The sequence below is a fragment of the Myiozetetes cayanensis genome, unplaced genomic scaffold (genome assembly GCF_022539395.1).
Source record: "Myiozetetes cayanensis isolate MyiCay16 unplaced genomic scaffold, myiCay2020 scf21, whole genome shotgun sequence".
NCBI lineage: Eukaryota > Metazoa > Chordata > Aves > Passeriformes > Tyrannidae > Myiozetetes > Myiozetetes cayanensis.
Window position 1 is genome coordinate 8,211,329 of NW_026087423.1, and position 24,430 is coordinate 8,235,758.

Here is a 24,430-nt window from a genome sequence, read left to right on the forward strand (position 1 = left end):
ATGCAACATTGGAGGAAAGCTTTTCATGGGTAACAACAACAGAGAACGTGGGTTTGAAGAGCTTTTTTTGTGCTGCTGCTGCTGGTTGGTGTGGCTGATGTAGGGAGGGGAACCAGTAAATTCATGAGGTGGGTTGACCTTGGCTGGGCATCAACTGCCCACCAAAGCCATTCCATCTGCAACTGGACTGTGTCCCCCCCAAAAGCTACCAAAACCTGGCCACACAAACCCAACCCAGCACATCAGGAATGGGAACACTTTCGCAGGCTTTACAGAAAAGAAACTCCAGAAAACAGCAGAGCAAGTTCCTGTGCTGGGATTTTTGAGGCAGCACTTCTGTGATTTAAAAAAAAAAAAAAGAAAGCAAAAGCAATTAGCTGCTTTTTCTGTAGCAGATGTGACCATCAGTTCTGTAGAGGAGCTGCCAGATGTACATACTGAAGAGTTCATCCAGATGGAATAAAAATCCTGTGCTCAAAAATCTTCCTACTTGGGTGGATACATCCCAGTGAATAGAAAAATGGATTTCGTAAGTCAAGAGATCTTTAAATGCAGTTCTTAAGGAAGAACAGTTCAGTGCTTATTCAGAAAGCTTCGACAATTTTGGACCCTTCAGAAAGCTGAAAAAGGACAGAAACAATTGCAACTGGTGTTCCCACATTATTGGAGAGAACAATTTTCATTCTAAAGTGAGCCTGGTACTTGTGGCCAGGATGCCAGCAGTTGTGTCAGCATCCTGAATATCCCTGGAGCATCCAGCAATTCCTGTTCCACAGAGGTAGGAAAATGCCTGGATATTATGTGTTGACTGATCTGATCATGCAGAACAGAAAATAAGAGCCACTAGGACTGGAATCAAAGATATTCTGGCTTTCAATCATATTTAATCCTTTATGGGAGCGTGGTTTATAATACCAGCATCTTTTTTTATAATGATTCCTCCAAATTGGCTGTGACCTACTGGTGCAGACTGGTACAGAGGGGCTGCCAGCCATCCCTAATTGGGATGAACTAAGTTACAGCTGCTCTGAAGCTGCTTTTTCATGGCCTTGCAAGGGAGTAAAGAGAGTTGCTTACACATTTGAACCATATTTTGTCTGTTATTTCACTGCTGTTATTGCTTCCACTTTATTACAAGTTCCAAATAACAGCACGAAGGTTGTAACTCTTTGCCTCCATCTTCAATAACGAGCTGATTTGTTGCTGTGCCCCGTTCTGGACACATCAGCCTAAAATTGCTTACGAAATGTTAGTGCCATGCACTGAACTGCAAATGCTTGGAATGGACTCACATGGTGACAGATCACCTGAGAGACAAACATTTCAAATTAATGATGGGAAATGCTGGCAAGCACAAAGGTTCACCCCTGTGGCTCTCAAGCCAGCAGATGTTTTGGGCAAGTTTTCTGTAAAGTTAGTCTGACTGTCCGGTTCTAATTGCAGATTTTGTGTTAGGGGTTATTTCCATAGCCAGGGGCTATGGGGTCATTTTTAAAAATGCAATTCTTTGCTGGCTCTGCACTTCTAAACACAACCCAATATTTAAATCCTAAAGTCCTTATTCAGCAAAACTTTTATCGAATTTTGCAGGGAGAAAGAGGGGTGGCTGTTCATGGATTCCAGTATCTGTTTCACCATCTAATGGCCACGGCAAGAGATTCTATTTAACACTTAGGAAGTAAAATTCTAACAAACATTGCTAAATGCTGATGTAGTTGAAACCCATTATTTGGGGGACTGCGTCACACCATTCTGTGCTTTACTGTGCTGGGTCAGTGCCAGAGAGTGAAGCCAAAATGAGACACAAATTGCAATCAGTCCCCAGCCATGGAACTGCTCTCTCATCACCCTTTTGTTCGAATGGCATCATGCAGAAACCCTGCGAGCTGCGAGGCTGCAAACTGGGCTTTGCTTTGTGATGAATTCGGTGGGGACAGGCCAGCCCTGGCTGGGCTCTCCTGTTTGGAGGAGGTGAAAACCAGCTCCCATTTAGAGCGGAGCTGTTTGATTCAGCCTGGAAAATCGGCATTAAATGCGTGCTGATGGCGTTGGAGCCGCTGCTCCAGCTGTTTAAACTTCAGCACCGGGATAACGCCAGCTTCCAATGTGTTGCTTCACCAACACAATGAAAACACGACAGGAGGAGAAGGGGCCACAGATCCCTGGATGACAAATTCCCGGGCGTCCAAAGGACAAAAGGAAAATGGAGAGAAGCAGCAGACAGTGAAGTTATTCACCCACCAGAGCTCTGCGCTTCACACCTCCCTGTCTGCGCCCACCCTCCCTCCCCTCCCGCCCAGCCCGCCGGTGCCGCAGCGCTCCCCGGGCAGGGGTCCAGGACCCGCTCAGAGCCAAGGCCGGGCAGAGCCGCTCCTTCCCCCGGGGCGAACAAAGCGGGGGGCGGACAAAGGCGCCCGAGGGGCCGCGGGGGGATCGCGGCCGCGCCGCCGGTGCCGCCGCCGCTGCTGCTGCAGTCCCGCCCCGGCGGGCGCAGACGTGTGCCCGCCCCGCTCCGCCTCCTGCGAGCCGGGGCGGCGCCGCTGCAGAGGGGGAGCCGGGCAAGGAGCAGGAGCCGTGGCAGGAGGAGAAGGCGGCGGTGGAGGGAGCGGTGCCCGGCGCTGGCGGGGTGAGGCGGCGGTGCGGGGCCGGGAGGCCGCCGGTGGGGCCGCGCGGGGCGGGCAGCGGGGCGAGGGCGGTGTGAGGGCGGGGGAGGCCGCCGCCGCCTCCCGCCCTGGGGCCTCCGCGCTTCCCGTGCGGGCGCCGCGGCGGGCGGGCGGGAGCGGGGCGGGTCTGAGGGGACGCGGCTCGGCGCTGAGGGGGGCTCTGAGGGGCCGGGCCGGGCCGGGCGGGCCGAGGGCTGTTGAGCGGCCGCCACACGTGCTGTGCCGCCCGGGCCGCCCCGCCGGCTCCGAGCCCAGCGCCGGGGCTCGCCCGCCTCACCCCCGTCAGCCCCCGGCGGGACGGGGCCCCGGCCGGGGCTGGAGCCTCGCCGGCCTCGCCGCCCTCGGGGGGCTGTGAGGGGCAGGTGGGGACGCGAGGGGCTGAACGCCCTGCTCGGAGCTCGCCCTTGGAAACTGCGGCGCTGTGGCTGCTTCTTGGTGGTGAGAGCGCGTGATTCTGGGGAGGAGAGGTGGGAATCTTCCTCATATTCCTCGGTAAATGCTGACCTGCAGTTCCCAGCATCCTGCACTTTACATCCTGCTATCTCACTGATGAACGGTTCGCCTTATAATTTACCTTGGCTTTTATTTTTTTTTTTTTAATTTTTTAATGGTTTCGTTTTCTGCCCGCTCCCCATCCTCGCGTTGCTCCCAGAGCTCCTGATTTCCAGGTGAGCTGCCCTGACGTCCCCCCAGGTGGCTCAGCAGAGTTCGCTGCCATGTTCCAGCCGGCGTTGGAGCTGCGGGGTTCCCGGGAACAGGCGCTGCTCCAGGCCCCTCCTGCTTCCCGCTAGAGCACTCGAGCCGCTTCCTCAGGCCATGCAGTGCTCCTTTTCTGTGCCACAGCAATGGGGCACAAGGTAATTGCTGCTGTTACTCACATGGTAATGTGGCTCCTGCCGCATGAAAATCAGCAGCGAGTTTTCCCTTTCATCCCTGACATCTTTGTTCTGATCTCGCGGTTTAAATGATTTTAAAAAATATAAACAAACAGAAGCCGACACCACCGGAATGCCTTCCAAAGGGAGGGAAATTTAGTCTGGGATTGTATATCTTTGAAAATATGATTGTAAAATGAAGACTTGTCCCTGCCAATCCCTTTACTTACCCCGTGTGCTGCATGGGCAGGGCTTTATGGAAGTTCACAGGTTGCATTTGAGCTCTTTGAGCAGAAGGATTTTCAGACATGTGACACCTGTGTTGGCAAGCAGGAAGAAGAAAGGAAAGAGGTGCAAAAGAGGAAATGCCTTTCTGGTGGCTGCTTTGCAAAGAAAGAGCAGAAATACGGGTGTAATTCTGAAACCAGCAGCGGCAGAGAGAGGTTTTTGTGACGTGTGTGTCTGTGTGCACCTGCTGCAACATGCAGGGAGACAGCAAAGCAAATCCCTCCCAGCAGCAGCATATCCTTGTCTGAGGAATGTGTGACTGCTCAGGTACAGAATATCTTTGTTCACATGCTGAGGATTGTTAGTTCTTGGTGTAAAACGATGAGATTTCAGGGTTCTCATCCAGCCCATACGTGCTGGAATGTTTTCTGTCTGTGCTGAAGTGCACTCAAGCTTTGTGTGTATCCAGGGATGAGTTGGCTGGAGCAGAAAAGCTTGGAAATGTGACCTCAAATGGCCGTGTCTTTGGGGATCAAGAGGGAGGTTTTATTTGGCGGAAAAAATAGTTTTATGTAATTTTTATGGTTTCTCCTAAAGAGAAGATCTCAGCTTTCTAGGGAGGGCAGAAAAGCAGCTGTCCTGTATCCTCATCCCAGATGTATCCTGTAGGGAATAACAGCCTCTCTCCTCATGTGGTTATAGTGTAGGAAGGAGCAGAGCTCTCTGTGCTGATTGCTGTGACTTCCTAGAGCTCCTGGAGATTTCCTCAGTCACATTTGTAGCTCTTCACCATCTTCGGAGTGTGTGAATATCCAGGGTAAATACTTGCCTTTATTTGCTCAGCCTGGGCAGGTTGTATAACTCCTTCAGTGTTCCTCCCTTTATCCTTTTAGCCCGAGAAACTGAGGCTGTTCCAAAACAGATCCTCCTTAAAAAGGAGCAGAGCTGCCAATATGATTTTTTCAGAACTGCTTTTCTAAAACACTGGGGTCAAATGTGAGCTCTGTATGTTGAATGTGAGTCTTCCACTGTTTGAACATGAGGGCCATGAATGAATGCAGCTCTTGTTGAATCCTCTGGCGTTCCCTGGGGACTGCTGGCTCTGCTGGCACGTAGGAAAAGTAACTCGCCGGAATCCTTATTGGAGCAGCATGTTTGGAAATGCCTCAGCTGGCTGGTGCTTTGTTATTTAATGAAAGGCAATTATATACTGCATTAGCTGTAATCTCAGCTCCAGTTTCTGCAGGAGCAACCATTTCATCCTGGCCCAGCAGAGCTCTGCCAGCAGCTCCCTGATGATTCAGACACCTCTCCTGCCGTGTCGGTGCTTGTCCAGGTGTGTGTCCTCCACACAGCTTTATTTTTGCAGTGGTGGTGCTCTCGTGTGCCTGACCCTTCAAAACACCCCCAAATTTGGGGTCTGCTTCCAGGCCTCTGAAAGGCTGCAAAGGATTTGGAAGATGGATCTCAGAACAGGCTGTACAAGTTTCTACTTTAACACTCCACCGGAGTTTTTCCACCTGGAATGTCTCTGCAATTGTTTGTACAAACTCAGACAGAAGACTCTTGGGTGAATAGAATACATTCCTTTAATTCATAAGACTCTACTGATTCCAGAAGAAACACCATTAAAAACTGTTCATTCCCCTGATCTTTATAATCTTACTGCCTGTATTTTTAACTTATTATGAGAGGAAATTGCCAGGCAAAGAGAGGAGCTCGGTATTTTATAGAATCAGCTTATTTGACATTCTCATTCTGCTGCTCTCCTCGGCAGCAGCATCCACTCAATCACAGCAATATTTATCTAAGCTCTGAATTTGGGCTTGTACTTTGTTCTGTGCCAGCCCCACAGCAGTCATGGTGCTAATTTAAAAGGCTCAGAACATGGGGAGCTAAAAGGGACTGCTGACTTGCTGCTTTCCCCCAGTGTGAAACAGTTACACTTTCACCCAAGTCTATCAGAATGAAATCCTGGCTATAAAAAGCAGCATCTTTGTTTCAGCTGCTTCAGTTGTGATTGTTGTGTTAAGGAGAAGCCGTTGTGTCTTTGAATGCTTTGGGGTTTGAGGCTGACAGGAGATGGTCCTTTCCTTCTCAGGGTTTCATTTGGACTTCAGATCCCAAAGAACTTAAACCTGATGCTCCACTATTCCAAAATCATCCTTTTATTGTGACTGAGCTTTTTAAAGTGACCATTTTATTGATGCACTTGCTGAGATGGTTGGAGTGTTTGGTCACCATCAGAGATCAGCGTGAACAGTCATCAAAATGTTGTTATCAAAATGGAGGGGCTTTGGGAAAGGGAAGAATTCCCTTGGAAAAATGCAGGAAAGATAATAAGTGATGGCAAGGGGCTTATAAAAAATTATTTACTTTCTCGGTGGCAAACTTTCTCTACTCCTCAATCCTTGATTCATTCCGTAGGGAATGATGTGCTGAGGAGGATCATGTGCTTTCTGAGCTTTTAATAGAGCAGAGCAGTGATGTTTTTATAATCCATGTGTACAGTGGCAACTCGAAGTGTTAGAGTTTGCATCATCCTAACAGCCATCAGCTCTTCCTGATTAATTAACGAGAGGAGGAATCATTTTATAGCAACTGCACAGACTGTGTTTGAAATAGCAGTAGATTGAGAAAAAATTACCTGCAAATTGCCAGCCCAAAATAGTTGTGTTTTTTTTTTTTTTTTAAATTGCTTTGTATTCAGCAGTCTTTGTGTTCCAATTGTTAATTTTTTTACTGAGGATCTGGTGGCATTCAGGAATGTGAATGAGCAGAGCAGGTTCTGGAATGATAAGAGGAGGTGAGTTAAAATGTCCTTTGCTGCAGAATTCACATCCACAGGCAGAGCAGAAGGTTGGCTGAATTACCTTCCTCACAGCACTGCTGTAATGTCTGACTGATGCTTTCAGCTCCTAAGCCTCTTACTATCTCTGAGCTGATTCATCTTCTTCTTAGGGCAGTTTCTTCCTCACAGGAATTTGCCCTTCCTTCCCCCTTTCCCAGGCATGTGCTGGGAGGATCCTGTTTGGACAATTTGCAGCAAATATCCTGCACTTCCCAAGGCAGAAAAGGAGCTGTGTGTCTTATTTACCAAGGGAGCAATGTCCCTGAAACCCTCTCATTTTCACTGGGTTTGAGTCTCAATAATGTTTTTTTTTCCTAACTGTATTATATTTAAATTCTGTATTATCTCCAAACCTAAAAACTAACCAGAGATGCACTTCTTCAAGGATCTGTGCCCTGGAAAATTCATATTTCTGTTAAAAACATGATATAAAAGCTGAGGCTTTGAGGTTTGTGTAGGATGAGTGTGTGCCTTTGGGAAGGGTTTAACCTCTCTGCAGTTCCTGTGATGGTTATTTGGGATTGGGCAGGAATGAGCTAAAGAATGTCATAAGGATCCTGTGTAAATTAGGAGGCACTCTCGCTTATTTTCTTACTAAATTCTTATTTCCTGTACCGGTATCTGCAAACAACAGATCTGAGAGATCTGGATTACTTTTATTCTTTTTTTCCTACCTGATCAACTGAGTTTTAAATGCAGATTTTCTTTTTCTACCATTAAAAGTGAGTACAAAACCCTGGTTTGATGGGCACATACCAGCCCACGTGTTTGGATGCTGGCAGTGAGCAGAGCATCCAGGAACCCAAATAAATGGGATTTGATGGCACTTGGCACGATAAACATCGAATTAAGTAATGTCTTTTCTCATAGTAATGATGAATCTGAAAACTGTATTCAGGTCATCAAATTACTTGATTAATTGACATAAAAATCAGTGGTTTCTGGAAAGCAAAATAAAACCGAAGTCGTGTTTTTAAATGCTCCCTTTCTCTAATTGCTGTGTTGAATGAGTAATCAAAAGTCAACCCTTATTCTGGTGAAATCCTAAATTCTTCATTCACTTGATGCTCTGGTTTCCTGGCCTGGAACAGGAGGTGTGCTCATCATTCCAGAGGAGCTCTGGAAAGTTCGAGCAGGGGAGGCTCCCAAATCCAGCCTTGTGGTTCAGCAATTTGTAATTGTGCAGAACTGGCTGTGCTGCTGAGCCATTCACAGTGGATTTTGGGGGGGATGTTTCACTGGGCTCTGGGATCTGGCACATTCTGGCACACACAGGAATATTCCTAAAGAGGCAGCAAACACTCAGCAGTGCAGTGAGAAGGCACTGATTTGGTTCAGTGCAGAATTTGGGTTATATTTTTAAACTGGGCGTGAATAAATCCAACTAAAGGCATGAAGTGGGTTTGTAAATGTGTAGACTCCCTTTTTGCAGCAGTGTAAGAACAGCCCAGGAGACTGCAAATACAATCTGGGGAGCTGTGGTAGGAACTGCATCTCAATCAGGCAGGAGGTGTTTTATGTGCTTTGGTTTTAAGAGTGCAATGATTTTAGGAGCTGTGTTTGTGAAGGGTCAGAGCTCCAGGAGTAACTCCTGGGCCAGAGGAGAAAACTTTCCAGGTTCAAAATTCCAAATTGCTTTCTCTCAACTCAAAACACTTGAGGAATAATTCCTGAGCTCAGCAAGCTTGGCAACAGTGGCATGAACAAGAGTATGAAATAGATACTTGAGAAATGCTGCTCAGATGTTTCCAAGCGTGGTGCTCCGTGTGGTGAGTTTGTCTCCCAGGAGGGTGAAGTTCCTGCATTGGGGTGCCCTTTGGAATTCATTTCCCATTTAGCTTTCCCACAGGAGGGATGTTCTGGTTTGGCCATGTCACCTTGTCTTGATGGGGTGGCCAGAATTTGAATTTTTAGAAACCTGCTGTTGATGCCACGGGGATTGCTGATGGATTCTGGATCCCTGGGAGATTGTTCAGCAGTTTTCTATTCTACAAACCCCTTTTAGAATATTTACTCTTTATCTGTTAATCTGAGTGTTTATATTTTGCAAAGCACCTCTAATCTCAGCACAGCTGATGCTTAGAAATGCATCGGCATTGCCAGGCCTTTTCCATCCGTATTTAACCTGTTAACGGTGTTAACAAAGTTAAATATTAACCTTTTAATGTGAATTGTTCTGGAGAAGTTGTGGGTGATGATGGGTTAAAATAGTTGCTTTAGTTTCTTATCCAAACAAACCGTGGATGGTGTTCCAGTTCTGCCCAGGGTCAGGCTGGTGTGTGTGCCCTCAGAAATGGGAATTAAACCCTGTCCTGACTCCATCCAAACATTGGGCTGCTCTCTTCTGGAACATCCTCCTTGATCCTGCACCCAAGGGGATGATCAACCTGCTGCTCTGCATGGAAAGCCCTCATCTCTTCCCTGGGAGGGAGTGGTGAAGGAGGGATGTTGGCAAATGTCCCTTCCTTAAATTGTCATCGCTGTTTCAAACATTTTAACAGTTTCCCTTTAATTCCTGCACTGCCTGAGCTGAGCAGGGAGAGAGTTGTGGCCACGAGCTCATCAAGAACAGCTGGACTTAAAGATTTTAGACATCTTCTCCAGCCTAAACTACTGTGATTGCACTGCTGCTCTTAATTTCTCGTCATGACTGCAGTGTTAAGTAGGCTAGACTTTAACTTTTCTCCCTGTTTTCTTATTTAATTATATTTTTAGTTGCTTTTGGAGTGCTCGTTGTTGAAAATAGTCCTGAAAGAAACGTTGGACAGCTGCTTTCTTTTTATTATAGGAATTCCTTTTTTAGCAGTTGGGAAATACTCTGCTTTTATAACTCAAGCTTGTGTGGTTACATTTTGTTTATTTATTTTTAATATCAACTTACCATGAGAATTCACATCTGTTATCACATTAGTAGGATTTATTTACTTACACCAGTGGTTCTCAACCTGTTGCTTATGGATTGCTCTGATCTGTGCACTCAGAGGTCTGTAAAAGGTAAAAAAGAATATTATTAATCAGCTAAAAGGGCCAATGCAAGGGTTCTTGCCTGCACTGGATAATTATTAATAGTCAACACACATACAAAAAATTGCAATCAATTTGAGAATGTGACATTTTCATGCTGTGTGAAATCCTGTCTTTCCAATGATGGCACAAGTGTAAAGCCTGTCTTTACCATCTTTTCATGCTCAGTTACTAATTGGTAGAACTTCAGTGGAATATTTCATCCCATCTTCCTGCACCTTTCCTTGGGTTCCTGAGATGATGTTTTGAGCCATTCACAGTTCATATTTTCACCTGCTGCTTACAAAGATCCTTTTTCAGGAGAGCTGAGATGGATTCAAGGAGGGAAAGGGAAGGAGTGGGGACAAGAGGGGAGCTGCTCTGTTTGAGCTAAAATGAGATCATTGACACTGGGGCCTGTTAGGAAATGCTGGAGGGTGTAATTCCTAAAGTGACTCAATGTAAATGTCTGTGCTTTCAGTGTTTTATGAGTTCATGAGGCAATGCTGCTGGGAGGGTCCTTCTCTGAGACCCAAAGTTGCGTTTTAGCTCTGGAAATAAGGGAGCCATTTACCAAAACACATCGCCTAGAATTGTAGCGTTTATTCTGTTGGAATTAAGCTACAATTGCAGGAACTCTGAAAGCAGGGCACAGGGATTGTGTTACCTCTGGCCTAGTTGAAGGCCTGTGTGTTGAGAAGAGCAAATGACACAGCAAATACAGAACCCATGAGTGGGGAGAGCAAGATTAAAACACCAATGAGTTCCCTGAGCCAAGAAAGGCAATTTTAGAACCTTCTAACTTCCTGCTGAGCAGAGGTTTGTTAATAAATATTAATAAACAATTGCCTGAAACTAGAAAAATGTCATTTTGGGTGGTAATTTAGGGTGTGTTTTCTTTTGCTGTACCTGTCCTTGCAGAGTGTAGATGGTTATTACCTGTGTGGTGCTGGAATGCTCTTTTTTGGGCAAAAAAAGAATTAAAGTATGGAAAAGAAAGGCAGGGTGCTCCAGGACAATCCCAGCTTCCTGGCTTTGGGAGAAATCTTCCCTAAAGGAGCCTGAATTTCCATCAGTTTTGTGTTTGGCACCGACAGAAAAGACCATGAACTAAAAAAACCTGACCTTGATGCTTCTCGTACGTCTGTTATTTGTGCCAAATCCTTCTTTATCGTGCACAGTTTTTCCATTCCGTGGATTTGGGTGGGCTGGGGAAGGTGAGGAAATCCTGGCTGTGGAGGGAACGGGACCTGCAGCCTCAGGAAGGACAGCAAAGAGCACATTTAGGAGATAAAAGGAGGCTTTTCGAGTGCTTGGCAAAGAGCAAAGTATGATTTTAGAAGATTCCTCAAACAAAACATGAGGAAATGTGGTGCTCTCAGACCGTCATTTCCACGGAGCAGAGCTGGGATTGCAGGCATACAAACACTGTACAAGCCAGGTTCAAAAATCACATTATTGCAGGCTTAGAAAACACCTCAAATGTGTTGAAACAGCCCAGGGAATGTTCCTCTCTGCTGAGGCTCCCAAAGCAGAGCAGGCCTGACCCTTCCCTTCCATTCTTTTGAAGGTGGGGCAGAATCTTCACCTTGAAGTTGAGCTTTGAATTCATAGTGAGGGGGAAAAAAAAATACAGATTTTTGGCTATAGGTGAAAAGGCCTCTCTGAAGCTCCTGGGATCAGAGGGAAGATGCTTCTGTGGCAACACACAGTTCCCTGAAAAGCTTTGAGCTGCCTTCCAAGTTGGAGCAGGGCTCTGTCCCAGCAATGTTGGGAAGAGTCGCTCCTCCCAGAGCTGGGAGCCAGAGGATCTTGTGATCTGAGCTCACACAGCTGAGCTGGTGTTTGCTTTCCACTTGTCATCATCCAGCTCTTGATCAGTTTTAGCTTTGCAGTTCCCATCTCACATAAAAACCCTTTTTAACCAGTTCCTGGTTCCCTTGGTTTCCTTTGCAGTTCTCCACTCTCGGGTTGGTTTTGTTGGGATATTTCAACACTTGAAAAAAATAGGACTTAAAAAGTCGGTGTGTGGAGTGATTAAATCTGTGTGTAATGTTTGTTGTGCTGTTAAGGGCTTTGTTTTTCCTTCTTAAAAAGGAAAAGCAGTTTTAGTTTAAATCTCATCTTGAGATTCAAACTAAAAGTAGTTTAAATCTCATCTTGAGATTTTTAAATCTCAAGATGAGATTTAAACTACTTTTAGTTTGAATCTCGAGATGCAAACAGCACCACTCAGCAAAAGTGAGTTATTTTGATGCTTTCAGTTCAGACTTGGTGTGTTTTAATAGGAAATGGCCTTCAAAAAATGCATTAAAAACACTTCTGGTTGTTACTGTAAAGCAGCTCTTAGAATGCCTTTCACACACAGACTTTGTGTATATGGAAATTCCTTCTGCAGGAGTTAAAATACTGATTTTTATTTTGTGTCTGGTTTTTTTGCTTACAGGTTTATTCCAGAGTTGAAAAAGCTTGAAGAATATATTTTATCCATGTTTGGGAAAAGATAGTTGCTACAGACGAGGGGGAGAAACACTGGGATTGATAAAAAGATGAGTATGTTAAAACCAAGTGGACTTAAGGCTCCTTCAAAGACCATCAAGCACGGGGGCACCTTGCTGAAAACACCCACACCTGTTGCAGCTGGTAAGGAACAGTCAAATATCTGAATTTTCCCCTCATTTCTAACAAAAAGTACCTGGAATGCTGTGAGAATACACTGGTTTTACTCATTACACCAAGGGGTTTTTGCTTGTATTGAGGGTCTAAAAAATTAAATGTACAACTTGCAAAAACCTCTGAATTTTCTAATTGGCTGGGATCGAGTTGTCCTTGAGGAAACCTTGTCATGGCAAAAACACTTGGGTCGTTTTTGAGGTAAGACTTGGGAGTTCCCCAGATTTTTACCCAAACCTGCATTAAATGCATCCAGTGTCTCTGGAATTTGAGTCATGGCATTCCAGAGTTTACAGAAAATCTGCCTTTGTGCTCCTCGTGCTTTTCCAAGTGCGTTGACACCGAGTACCGATGCTCTGTGGGATATCCAGGTGTTGATTCCCGCTGTTTCTCCTGTTCCAGCTGCGGCAGAGAAGGCAGTCCCCAGTGAGAAGCCCCCGGGCACGGCCCCTGCAGATGCCCATGAGGAGTTTGTGGATGATTTCAGGGTCGGGGAGCGCGTTTGGGTCAACGGGAACAAGCCGGGCTTCATCCAGTTCCTTGGAGAAACCCAGTTCGCTCCGGGGCAGTGGGCAGGGATCGTCCTGGATGAGCCCATCGGCAAGAACGACGGCTCCGTGGCCGGAGTTCGCTATTTCCAGTGCGAGCCCTTGAGGGGAATATTTACCAGACCATCCAAGCTGACCAGGAAAGTTTTGGCAGAAGATGAAGCCAACGGTACCCAGACCTCCCACCCTTCCAGAGCCACCTCCCCCACATCCACATCGGCCGCCAGCGCCGCCTCTGCTGCTGCTTCTGCTGCGCTTCCCCCGTCAGGGATTCCCCAGAAAACCTCCCCTCTCGCTGCTAAGGATCACCCAACTCCTGCTGCCATGAGCAACCTCTCCAAGACTGCCAGCGAGTCCATATCCAACCTGTCCGAGGCCGGGTCGCTCAAGAAAGGGGAGAGGGAGCTCAAAATTGGAGATCGAGTTCTGGTAAGATCCCCCTGCAGATCCCTCTGCAGCCTCTGGGTCTGCTTGGCATTGATTCAGTAGAACTTCCCTGCTGTTTCCTGGTCAAGGTGATGTCCATTTTATGCTCTGCTTTTCTGTTCTCTACCTGCTGTAGGAAGGTCTTGGCAATGCCAAGAGAAAATGATTAATTTGGCAGTTTTTAATCTGTTGTGGTTCTGAGTGTTTAACAACATATTTGTAGCTTATCTCTCCGTATCTCAGAGAACAATGTGCTAAATAATAAACCAGGCATGTGAGGCTTCCCTGCAGCTCTTTTACCCTGTCCAGGGCCGTGTCTTTCGAAAGCAAACAGGTCAATAATTGATTGTTCCTCAGTGGTGATGGGCAGCAACAGGAGCAGTCACGTAATGCCACTGCTCAGTCACATAATGCCACTGCTCAGCCAGGAATTCCGTGTCTCCTGGTGATGGGCCACGTTACTTGGCTGCCCTTCCCAAATTCAGAACCCTGAATGCTTCTGCTGATGTATCATTCCACCTTTTTAAAGAGGTGGGAGCTCAGCAGCTTTGGGGAACATTTTTATTTCAATGGTTAGCCCAGAGTGATGGTGGAAGCCTGGAATTTGGATCAATGCAATAGAACGTGTGGAGCATTTGTGATGATTGATCTGATATACACCAAGAAAAGTGGGAAACCCTGCCTGGGGAACAGTGGGCTTTGCTGGAAGAGGCAGTGGAAAGCTGGTGGTGTGTTGTTTTGTGCTGTATTCTTAATTTACAGACTGTGTGTGTAACTGGAAAGGCCCTCGTGTGCTCATCAGATCTCTGATCACTGGCACACATCTGAGCTGAGGTTTGATTCACTGCCATGTGTCACTAAGCTGAAGAGTTGTCTCCCTGTTATTCTGACACAGTCTCTTGTTATTTACAGTGTCATTTTAAAATCTCCAGTAGGTAAAAGCAAGGGCAGGTCCAGCTGTCCTGGCACAGCAAACATTTTGGGGTTATTGGGAAGGACGTTGTGTAGAAAAATCTCTCATGGGTTTTATTGTTTGTCCTGCATTGCCCCGCCAGACAATGACTCAGCAGTAAAGGTGGATTGATATTTAAATTTTATGGTATTTTTAAAGGAAGAATTTGACTCCTCTTTCTGTTTAAAGAGAGTTTAAAACAGAGGGCCAAGTTAAAGAAGGAGACAAAGGTGAAGTGAGGGCAGGGCTTGGCTGACAGCTGGATTGGGGCTGAGATGTGTTTTCTTGGATGCCAGTGGAAACAAAGATTTACCCTTTATCCCTGGCTATTTCTGGCAGAGACTCCAGCCCTGGTGTCCTCCAGACAGCATCAGGGTTTAACCACTTGTTGGCCTTTTCCTCGAGGACCTTTGTGAATCTTTCTCAAGTTTCTATTTTCCTTGGCTCTGCAAATTCCAGAAAAAGCACATCCTAAGTGCCACAGTTTGATAATAATTAGGTCCCAAATTCTGTTTGTTAAGTAGGACAGGTTAAACTTAGTATTTCATCCTCTCTGCTACCTCTGCTTGCCTTAAATATTCCTCTTGAGTCATCAAATGGTAGCTTGAGGTTTGGAGGCAACAGCATGTTGGTGATGCACATCTGTAATTGCTGTGCCAGAGTAAAACACTCAGGAACAGGAATGTTAAAGGGACAGGGTCCTTTTCTGCTGCTTTTTAACACTTTTGGGGCCTTGTGCTAATTATTTGTAGTAGATCCCAGACTCTGCTCTCACCATCTAACAATAAATCCAGATGTAAGTATATTAAATCAACAGGTTAGTGCAAATAATGCTGAACTTGGCTGAGTAATCCATTCACCTGTTCATAGTTTTATTCCCTGCCACTGAACTCTTGTCCAGTACTGAGGACTGGAGGGTTGAGGTGTCACTCTGGAAACTGTCCTGGAGCACTGGGTGGTGGGAAGGCCCTGCCTGTCACTGACTGTAACTTGCTTGGCCATTCCTGCTCCAGCAGAGCTACAAATGCAGCTGGAATGCTGGATTGCTCCATGTAATTTGGGGTCAGTTGTGCTGACAGCAGTCACTGTGCAGGAAGATGTTCCACAGGAGGAGGAGAGGCTGGATGGAGTTGTGTCCTGCCCTCTAAGTGACAGTGCAGTGTCACAGCCACAAGCCATGTTCCAGTCTGGCTGCACCATTGCAGGGCTGGAGTGACTAAATCCTGCAAAATTCCTCAATTCTTGCAGCCTGGAGCAGCTGCTGGTGGATATTTCGTGAAGGTTCTTAGTAATGATGATGATGGGCAGGGGGAGGAAAGCAAGAGCTGGGAATTGCACCTTGGAAATGGTGACCCCTCCAGCTGTGCAGCCCTGCAGTTCAGCAGAACACTTGGATTCAGGAGAGACAAGAGCTCACTTGGGAGTCTTATTAAAACAGCTAAATGGAAAATGATGGCCTTCAGGGCAGATTTGTAGATGGGGAAGATGTAGCTCATAAGCCAAGATTACATTCCAGAATGGACTTCAGATGTGGCTCAGGGTTATTGATCTCAGTGTGTGATCTCAGGGTGGGGAGTGCTGATTGTTACACCAAAGTATTTCAGCCTCTTAGTTTTTCCCCTCTAAGTTGGATTCTAAAATACACTTAGGAGGAGTCACCTTGAATGGAGCAGTTCAGCTGTTTTAAGTTTCTTTTAGTTGTCAGTGACTGGCTGGGTTTGGCTGATCACTCAGTGGGAAAGGTAAAATCACAGCTGGTTTGCTCTGCCCACTCTGGGTTATCAAGAAACCAGAGGCTGTTCTGCCAGCATTTACTGATTCCCATCTCAACCTGCCTTCCTTTTGGCTTTGCCCAGATGTAAATGTGGCACAGGTTTGAACCTGAAATGTTGGGTTCAGAGCATTTCCTGCCTGGCCAGCTGATGTTTCCCAACAGCTGAGCTTTGCTGGGACATCTTCCTGTTCCTCCCCACAAAAAGCATCTGCCAGCTCCTCACATTTACTCCTGTGTTGTCCCAGCAAAGGCTGCCTCAGTGGTGTTGGGGTGAGGTATTTTGATGAACTGCTGAGGGTTAAAGCTCTGGTGCATGTTCTGAATTGTTTTCTGTGGGTAGAAAAGATGTCTTGGGCTTATTTTGTTATTTCTTTGATCTCCAGTTGTTTCCCTGCTGTTTAGTGCACTTAGAATTACCTGATGCTACTTTGCTCCCATCTTGGAGCTCCCTCAACTGATGTCTTTAAAAAATACAAAGATTTAAATAATGCACTCCTTCAAACAAAGGAAGCTTCCAGTGCACTTATCCCTGATTTATTTGGATATGAAGGTGCCCTACATGAGCTTTCCTTAATTCAGGCAATTTAGGAAGAATAGTGGTCACATACAGATTGTTTGGGACACTCATTCAGAGGGAAAGAAATCCCAGAGGAAAAAAAGGAAATAAAATTTCCAGATGGGGGCGGGGCGGGGGAGAAAAAAAGGAAAAGAAATGGCAGAGAGAGGAAATTCCACTGCAAAAACCAAATAGAGCTTGGAGGTGATCACCTGGACATTCCCAAACCAGGCTTAGAGAGTCACACGTGAGGCTGTGCTGAGCAGTGTGGTAGATGTGGAGATAAAAAAGATGGAAAACGAGCAGCCTGGCTTTTTCAGGGAGCAGAAAACCTCTTTTCCCAAAAGACCTTGTGTATTAAAGCAGAACACTCTCATTGCCATCCAAACAGAGGGTGCTCCAAGGTGTGGGATGTGTCAGCTGAGCTGTCTGTGGATGCCTGTGGGAAAACTCTTGTAGATTTGCAGCAACCACCAGCTACAGCTTTCCCTGGGTTTTCCCCTCAATTTGAAGATGACATGTTCAGTAAATTGGCTGTTAAACTGAATTGTAAACATCAGAAAAATAACTCCTGGGAGACATCAATGCCCCCGAGGGAAACGTAACAATCGAGGAGGATTTCCCATTGTCCTGTTGTCTTAGGATTTCTCTTTCCTGAGATTCCAGAGCAATCAAAGCAAATCAAACCCAAATCAAACTAAAGGAAATACACAACCTGAAGAATTACAGCCCCAAATGGGTGTTCCAGTGGGAAGGGAGAGATGCTGTGATTTCTGTAGTTTACTGCCAAAGATGATTAAGTTGAAGCAGCACGTTGTGCTCTGCTGTCTTGGGAGTCTCCCAGGATAAATCTGCCTCCCTCAAATCCCAGTTTATCTGAGCCATATTCAGCAGCACGTGCTTAATTTCCCTTTCACCAACAAGAAACTAATAATGCTTCCTGTTAATGCGTGGAAATGGTGGTAGATCGAGTGGACATTTCCAAGAGCTGTGTTTTATGATGTGGAACTCGTTATTCAGCTTGTCGTTTGGTGCAGTGAGGTGCAGCTTTTACTGGGTAAAAATATGATCAAACCAGAGGAGAGTTATTAATGCAAAGAGTCATTCCAAGAGCTCTGTATTAGGCATAATTTCCATTCCTAACATATGATGTATGTTGTGGAATCTGGATGGGATTGAGCTGTTAGAACATTAACTCTGGGCAGGCTGAGGGGATTCTGTAAGGCAGGAAACGTTGATGTGGAAATCTGCACTTCCCTCCTTGCCCTGGGTTAGTGACACAGGGCCAGGTTGATTTTTTTTTGCTGCTGAAAATCAGGCTGCAGTGGCAGCACTTGAACTTGTGTGAATAAGAACTGCCAGTGGCAGTGCCTGCTGGTGCTAAAGCAGCTGGGGAAAGAACACCAGGCAAGCAGTTCAGAGAACAAATGACTGTCAGGCTCAGCCAGTTTGGCTTTCCTGGCTGAGCTGCAGCCAGAGAACCTGTTTGCCCTGGTGTTGGGAACACTGGGGATGCCTGAAGAGCCCAATGCAAAGTTGATTTCCAAAACAAACAAACAAACAAACCAACCCGGCTGAAGTTCCCGATTAAACTCTGGAATCAAAGGGGAAAAACTGCCCTGGGTGCAAACTTGAAGCAGCTTTGAGAGCTTTTTCCTGAAGGGGCCAGATGCTGCATTTTAAATAAATAAATAAATAACTAAAAATCTTATCAAGCTAAGGGGCCTGAGCCTTCTCAAGGGATTAAAGTGCTTTCATTCATTTAACCAGTTACAGCTTCAGCCCAGGCTGCCAAATCTGCTGCTCCTGGAGCTGAGCTGTAAAGCTGGGCCTGGGCTTTGACTCCATATGGTCACCAACCGGTGTAAACTCCATTTACAGGCCTTGCTGCAAAGTTCTGCTCTGTGCACGAGTGACACAGAATTTCTCCTCCTTCCCTGTGTTCTTCCTTGCTCTGTTATTCCTTCCCGAGCTCTGTGGGGATGGCACAGGCGGGGGTTGACAGCAGATTATTGGCAGATTTGTTTCCACCCCTGTAACCTATCTGGGAGTAAACATGACGTAAGGCTGCCAACTGATTACATTCCAGGGCTCTTAAAGGCAGGGAAGGGAAAAACAAACTTCACATGGAGAGAGAGAGGAGTTTCTCCCCGTAGCAATAATCCTGTGTTGGCCACGTGGAGCTTTTAAAATCTCCTTTTTCTGTTGTTTTTTTGTTTTGTTTTGTTTTGGAACATCCTGAGTAGAAAATGCACTTCTGACTTCAGCCTGTTTAAAAATCTCGTCACTGTGAAAACCCACAAATATTCACTGGTGGTGTTGCAGTTAGAGCAGGGCAAAAATCCCCTGCACAAAGCACGTGAGGATGGAAAAGGAGGAAAAAACGTGGAAGTTGGGAATGTGTGGTGGTTTTGAGCTGGTGACTGAGCTGCTCAGCCCCGTTTTGCTTTCTCCTGGAGCTGGGGTGGCTGTGCCAGGTGCTTTGGTGGCTTTGTCATGTCAAGTCAAGATGAAAGTAATTCTGATATTTCTGTGTGCCTGCTTAGGCAGCATTTGGGTGCTGTGGATGAGTTTGCCAAGTGGCTGCCACAGCCTGAAAAATGGGAATATGTCTGAGGGGTGAAGGGTGTCCAGAGGCTCTGTCTGCAGTTCCTCACAGGGTGATTTTCTCTGGGCAAACCTCAGCTCTCTTTGGTGTTACTGGAGACATTGGTACCTCTGTGCTCCCAGATAAAGAAGATGTTAAATTTCTCTTGCCAAGTGTTCACCTGAGTCATTCTGTTGTGGCAGCTCCTCGTTTAACTTCCAAATCCACCTCAGTTCCTGGGATGTCACGACAACAATCCGGGATGTTTCCACATGCTCTGGGAATAGTTAATTCATTTCTCTGTGTGTGTGTGGACTCCTTGGCTTCCCTTTTCCCAGCCTTCCCGAGGGGAATGAGATCCAGGAACACGTTGTCCTTGGTCACTTCAGCACAGGATGGGCGAAGGAACAGTTTATTTACTTCATTTGAGCCTTTGCTTTTGCTTTGTTTTGTTTTGCTTTGTGGTGCTGAATTCACTTGTGGCTTTCGTGGTATGAAATTCCTGGGAAGTTTTGGGGTTTTTTTTATCTTTCTTGGAGTTGATTGAATGACTTGAATCTCAGTTGCACATCAGCTGTAGTTGCTGCCCTGTTTTCCTGGGGGACTGGAGGGTGGTGTGGTAGCACAAGGGCTGTGTGAGTGTCTTATTTTTGCCTCACTTTGGAACCTTTTATTGCCTGCAACCAAATTGGGCACAAATAGAGAGGTTTGAAAAAGTTCTCCCAAGTTCCGTGGAAACAACCCAAGAGAAGGTGGAGACTGCAAACCACCAGCTGTGGAAAAGCTGCAATTTGCCTTCACAGAACTTTGCACATCAGAGAATCCCCATGATCCAGGCTGGTCCCAGCACTGCTCCCATCAACAGGAACAGCATTTTTAGGGGCTGAGGTCACCCAGACATGATCTCTGATGCCCCAGGACAACTGACACCCTTAATCCTGCTGTTCACAGAACTGCTGGGCTGAAAAAGCTGAATTAGGGAGGCCAGTTGGAAGTTCAGGAGATGCTCTGGCACAGCTCAGTCGTGCCTTGATGCAGTGTCAGATGTCATGTGGAGATTTTTAAAGGAAACAGGATGATCTGAGGCAAACACCTGTCTGATAGGTGTCTAATCTCAAAGAAAAAAAGACAGGCAAAAACTGGCAGAGGAACCAGCTGTTGGCAAACTAAAACATGGCAGGTTTCTCAAATACGTTTTGCTTCCTTCTTTGAAACTAGAGATTTAATGGAGAGAACTCCACTCTCTGGTGGGATTATTGTTATTTTTTAACTTTTGAACACTATCTAACAGTAACTTCCAAATTAATTTGACCTTTATTGATATATTTTAACTCTGTGGAGTTACATCCTTAGTTATTTGAAAAAAAACCCTTGGAAACGTTGGCCAGAATTCAGAGCAGAGCTGCAAAATGACTCAGGCAAGAGAAAGGATCTTGCAATAAAAGATTGGAGGCACTTAAGCTGTTAATTTACACAGGGAATAATGGAGGTGCCCTGCTTGGAACATGTGAGGACCTGCTGAGGAGCTCTGTCATCTCCCAGCTCAAAGCCAGGGGCTGAAGGCCACAGTCAGATTTGGTTTATTTGAAATTTAAATGTGTTTGCAACAATGGAGAGATTAACTATGAAAATATCCTGTCAGTGGAAGTGTTTCCTGATGGGTATCAGCTCTGGAAACGGTCCCACACAGAGCCCAGCACAGTTCCAGGGATAATTTACAGGTGGAATTGGTGCAATGAGGGACCTGTTCCAGGAGATCCTCAGCAGATGATCCCGGGCCTCCCCCTGGCCTGGAATGGGGGAACAAATCAATTCACTGCAGTTTCTTTTGCCAGCTGGGAAAAGTTCTGCTCAATTCTGAGAACCAAGAGAGGAGGATTCTGCTCACAACCTGCTGGGTGGGCTTTGCTTTTCCAGGCACGTTGTGGGTGTCAGATGCTCCTGGAAAGGCAGAAATATCCAAGTGATGCTTTGCAAGAGTCACCTCAGGCAAAAGAGGACAATTGTTGTTTACCTTTTCCCCCTCTCAGGGTGTAAATTATATTGTTACACTGCCAGTGTTCCACGACCTCTCTCCTTCTTTAGACCATCTCCCTCTTTTTCCCTGGATTACACTGGATTGTTTGTGTCCTGCTTCTCCTTATCTTTGGAAATGTGGCTCTGCAAAGGTTTTCCCAAGCTTTGACGTGTCCTTTCATCAGGTTTACAAACCCACTTTGCTACTTCACTTTACCTTGCAGCAAAGTAATGTTGGCTTAGTTAGAACGGGGTAAAATGGAATTTAATCACTTTTTTTTTAATGTGTTTGATGTCACACTGGTGAATTCCAAGCAGATTCCTCACCCCACAGTGACCTGTGGTCTAACCCAGATTCTCTGCTCTCTTATTGATCTGTATTTTAACAACTTGTCTGCACTGAGTGTGGCAGCTGAAAAAAACCTCTGGCAGTTCTTTGTCTCTTATTCAGAGGAATGAAGGTCAGGGAAAACTGTCTTCATGGTAGTGATGGCCCACTTTTTTATAACTTTCAGGAACTTTCTAATAAACCTTTTCCCCTGTTTCTGTTAGAAACTGGGCTTTTTATTTTTAGTCCTTCGTGGCAAGTAGATCAGTTGGCAAATACAACCAGTTTTTGGTTTGAGGTTGGGGTTTTTACCTTTTTTTTTTTCTTTCTTTTCTCTAATTCTTATATAATTTAAAAACAACTTTTCTCTGATAAATGCTGCAATTCTGTAAGTACGCTTTTCATATGGGTAGGAACAATTCATTGTCATCACGTCATAATCTTTTTTTCCCCTTTATGGCACTAAAAAAATCGATATTCCAGCAACTTGGATCATGAAAAGCCTTTACCCTCCTGTGTTGTCCAGCAGCACCTCCCATTGTCCTACCCAGGGAGTAAATTCTGATTGTTGTGTTGTCACGGGCAGGGCACCAATTGCAGCTGGAGATAACTAATAAATACTCTGGGAATGACTGGAAACCTTCAGCAGTCTCAGCAAAACTGCATTTATAGCCCCTTTGGTGAGGGCACACAGAAAACCAGCAGAAAATGGAGGAGCTGGTTATTCCAAGAAGCAGGATTAGGTTTGGAAAAAAACCCCAGCAATTCCTTGGCATTCTTCCTTGTATCTCGTTCTAAAATAAGGCCCTGCCGTGGGGACAGGACGAGTCACTCAGCTCTGCCTCCCAGGAGCTCCTGCTGGGCATCCCCATATGGTCTGGGACAGAATTCCTGCATTTCCTCCCTCCCACCAGCCCTTGGATCCCAATTCCAACATCCAGGCTCTGTGATAGCTGGGGCAGGTCCAAGGGCACGGGGAAGTTCTGATTTCTTCCAGGCCCTTTCCCAGTTTGGAATTTGACCGGAATATCTTCGAACTAACGCTGGGCATTTACTGCTAAACGTGGGAGATGAGCAGGGCCCGGGGATGGAACCGAAAAGGGGTGAATGTTCTGCCCCCATGTTTCATCTGCCTGATCCTGGAGCCAGCATTCCTGATCCTGGAGCCAGCATTCCTGATCCTGGAGGTTGATTTCCAGGGTGGCTTGGAGGGAACAGATTGCAGCCGTTTTTCCTGTCCCTGGGAGTCTCTGCTTGGAGTGATCCTGTTCCAGTGATCCTCTTATCTTACCTGCCCAGGGAAAGGTGCTGAGTGGGTGTCTGTAGGTAAATAATTTATGTTGTTTATTACAAAAAAAAATCACCACAGAACACACAGTCCACAAAACAGCAATAAAATTCCTTGGCCTGGCTCAAGGATCCTGGAAAAGGAGCTGAGGAATCCTCTGTGTCACCCCAAACCTGACTGTGGTTTTTGAGGGGATGCTCCTTCTCTGGGCTACTGTTCTGGTTTTCCTGCCTGATTTCTTTAATGGCTTTTTAGAGCTTATTTTGATTTAACTTTTGTGCTTTTTTTCAGGCAGAAAACTGTACAAAATTGAGCAGGGAGACAGCATCCAGCCAGTCTTTTCACCTAAAGTTATCTTCCAAATTCACCTATAGAGAAAAAACACCTAACAAAACAAGACAAAAAATATTAAAAAACTGCCCAAACTTACTAGAAAAGGAATAAAGAGAAGGGAAGCTTGGAAGCCCGATGTTTTTCTCTCACACTACTCAGTTAAATGTTATTTATATGTTTATACTCAGGATAATGATATTTACCCTCCAGAAAAAGTCGATTATGTCCAATGGGGAATAACACATCCCTCCATTTAAGGACTGGTTCTTCCCAGGAAATCCTTTAACAATATTCTATCTTCCCTCCTCCCCCCTGTGCCACATTCTGGGGAGCTCTTGGGCTGCTTACAATCCTCTTTTTTCTGGTGCTTGTTTTCCAAGAGGGGAAGTTTGTGTGTTCTGTGCCAAGAACACCAGATACCAAAGGTTCTGCTGGTTACTATATTAGGCTGAGTCATGATAACTGTAAACTTGGTGTGTTTTTATTCCATGGAGAGTAACAATTTGCTACAGAGCCACTTAAAGCAAGAGCTGAAGGTTGTTTCGAGACGGTCTCTGACGAGGCAGAAGGAGCTGCCACCTTAAACAGGGACAAGAGCTGCCTCTGTCACCTTTGCCACTGGAGTAATGTCAAAAAAGGGCAATTATTCTCCTTGGTTTTCAGGGGTTTGTGTGGAAAAGGACCTGCCAGACTTCCCAAATGCATTTATGTGAGTTCTCTGCTGTGCTGTGATCACTCACCCTAATTTACAGCACAAACAGCTCCTCGTTCTCCTGCAATCCCGAGAAGTTCCCCCCAGAAATAGAACATCCATGGAAAAATGCTGTGCAATCCTAATTCCCTTTATTTAATGTCTATTTTGGTAGCAGGTTTCCAACAGGCCTCACAAGATTCCTCACTGGAGAACGTGGAAAACACAAAGGGACCTTTCCAGTGCCACTGCTGTGCTTTCCATGGGGAACGCCGGCAGTCTCGGGAAGATTTTCCTGACCTTTTTCCCTGTTTTTTGGCGGTGCTGGGTTCGGGCTGCACAGATTGCCACGGATTCAGGGCACAGCAGATGGTCAGTGGGACCTGCAGGAGCCCTGCAGCTCTGGCTGCTGGCCCTTCCTGGCAAGTGTTGGCCACAAAACACCTTTCCCTCCTTCACCTCCTTTAATTCCTCCCTCCCTGCGGGTTGTAAAAAGCTGCAGCTCAGAGAGACACTGCAAGGAATTGGCATTGCTGGAAATAATTCAGGTTGTGTGTTTGAAACCAGCTGATTTCGAGTCTTTCCTGTAGGAGTGTTTAAGGTTTTTTAAGTGAAGAAAAGACTGAAGAAATGATTGT

At 45.9% G+C, this 24,430-nt stretch overlaps 1 protein-coding gene across 4 annotated transcripts in view; it reads left to right on the top strand.

Moving 5' to 3' along the window:
* Positions 1 to 3,447: 3,447 nt before the first annotated feature.
* CLIP1 (CAP-Gly domain containing linker protein 1) overlaps positions 3,448 to 24,430 on the top strand; it is a 57,831-nt gene continuing 36,848 nt past the window's right edge. For 3 of the 4 annotated variants that reach the window (XR_007629256.1, XR_007629257.1, XM_050318156.1), the window contains exons 1-2: positions 12,067 to 12,263; positions 12,696 to 13,270. Coding sequence is in view for 2 of the 4 variants with exons in the window: in XM_050318156.1 (XP_050174113.1) it covers positions 12,170 to 12,263; positions 12,696 to 13,270 (669 nt within the window). In the remaining 2 variants the exon portion in view is untranslated. Of the gene's footprint in view, positions 3,521 to 12,066; positions 12,264 to 12,695; positions 13,271 to 24,430 lie in introns of those variants that run through there. The other variant, XM_050318154.1, reaches the window with a different exon arrangement.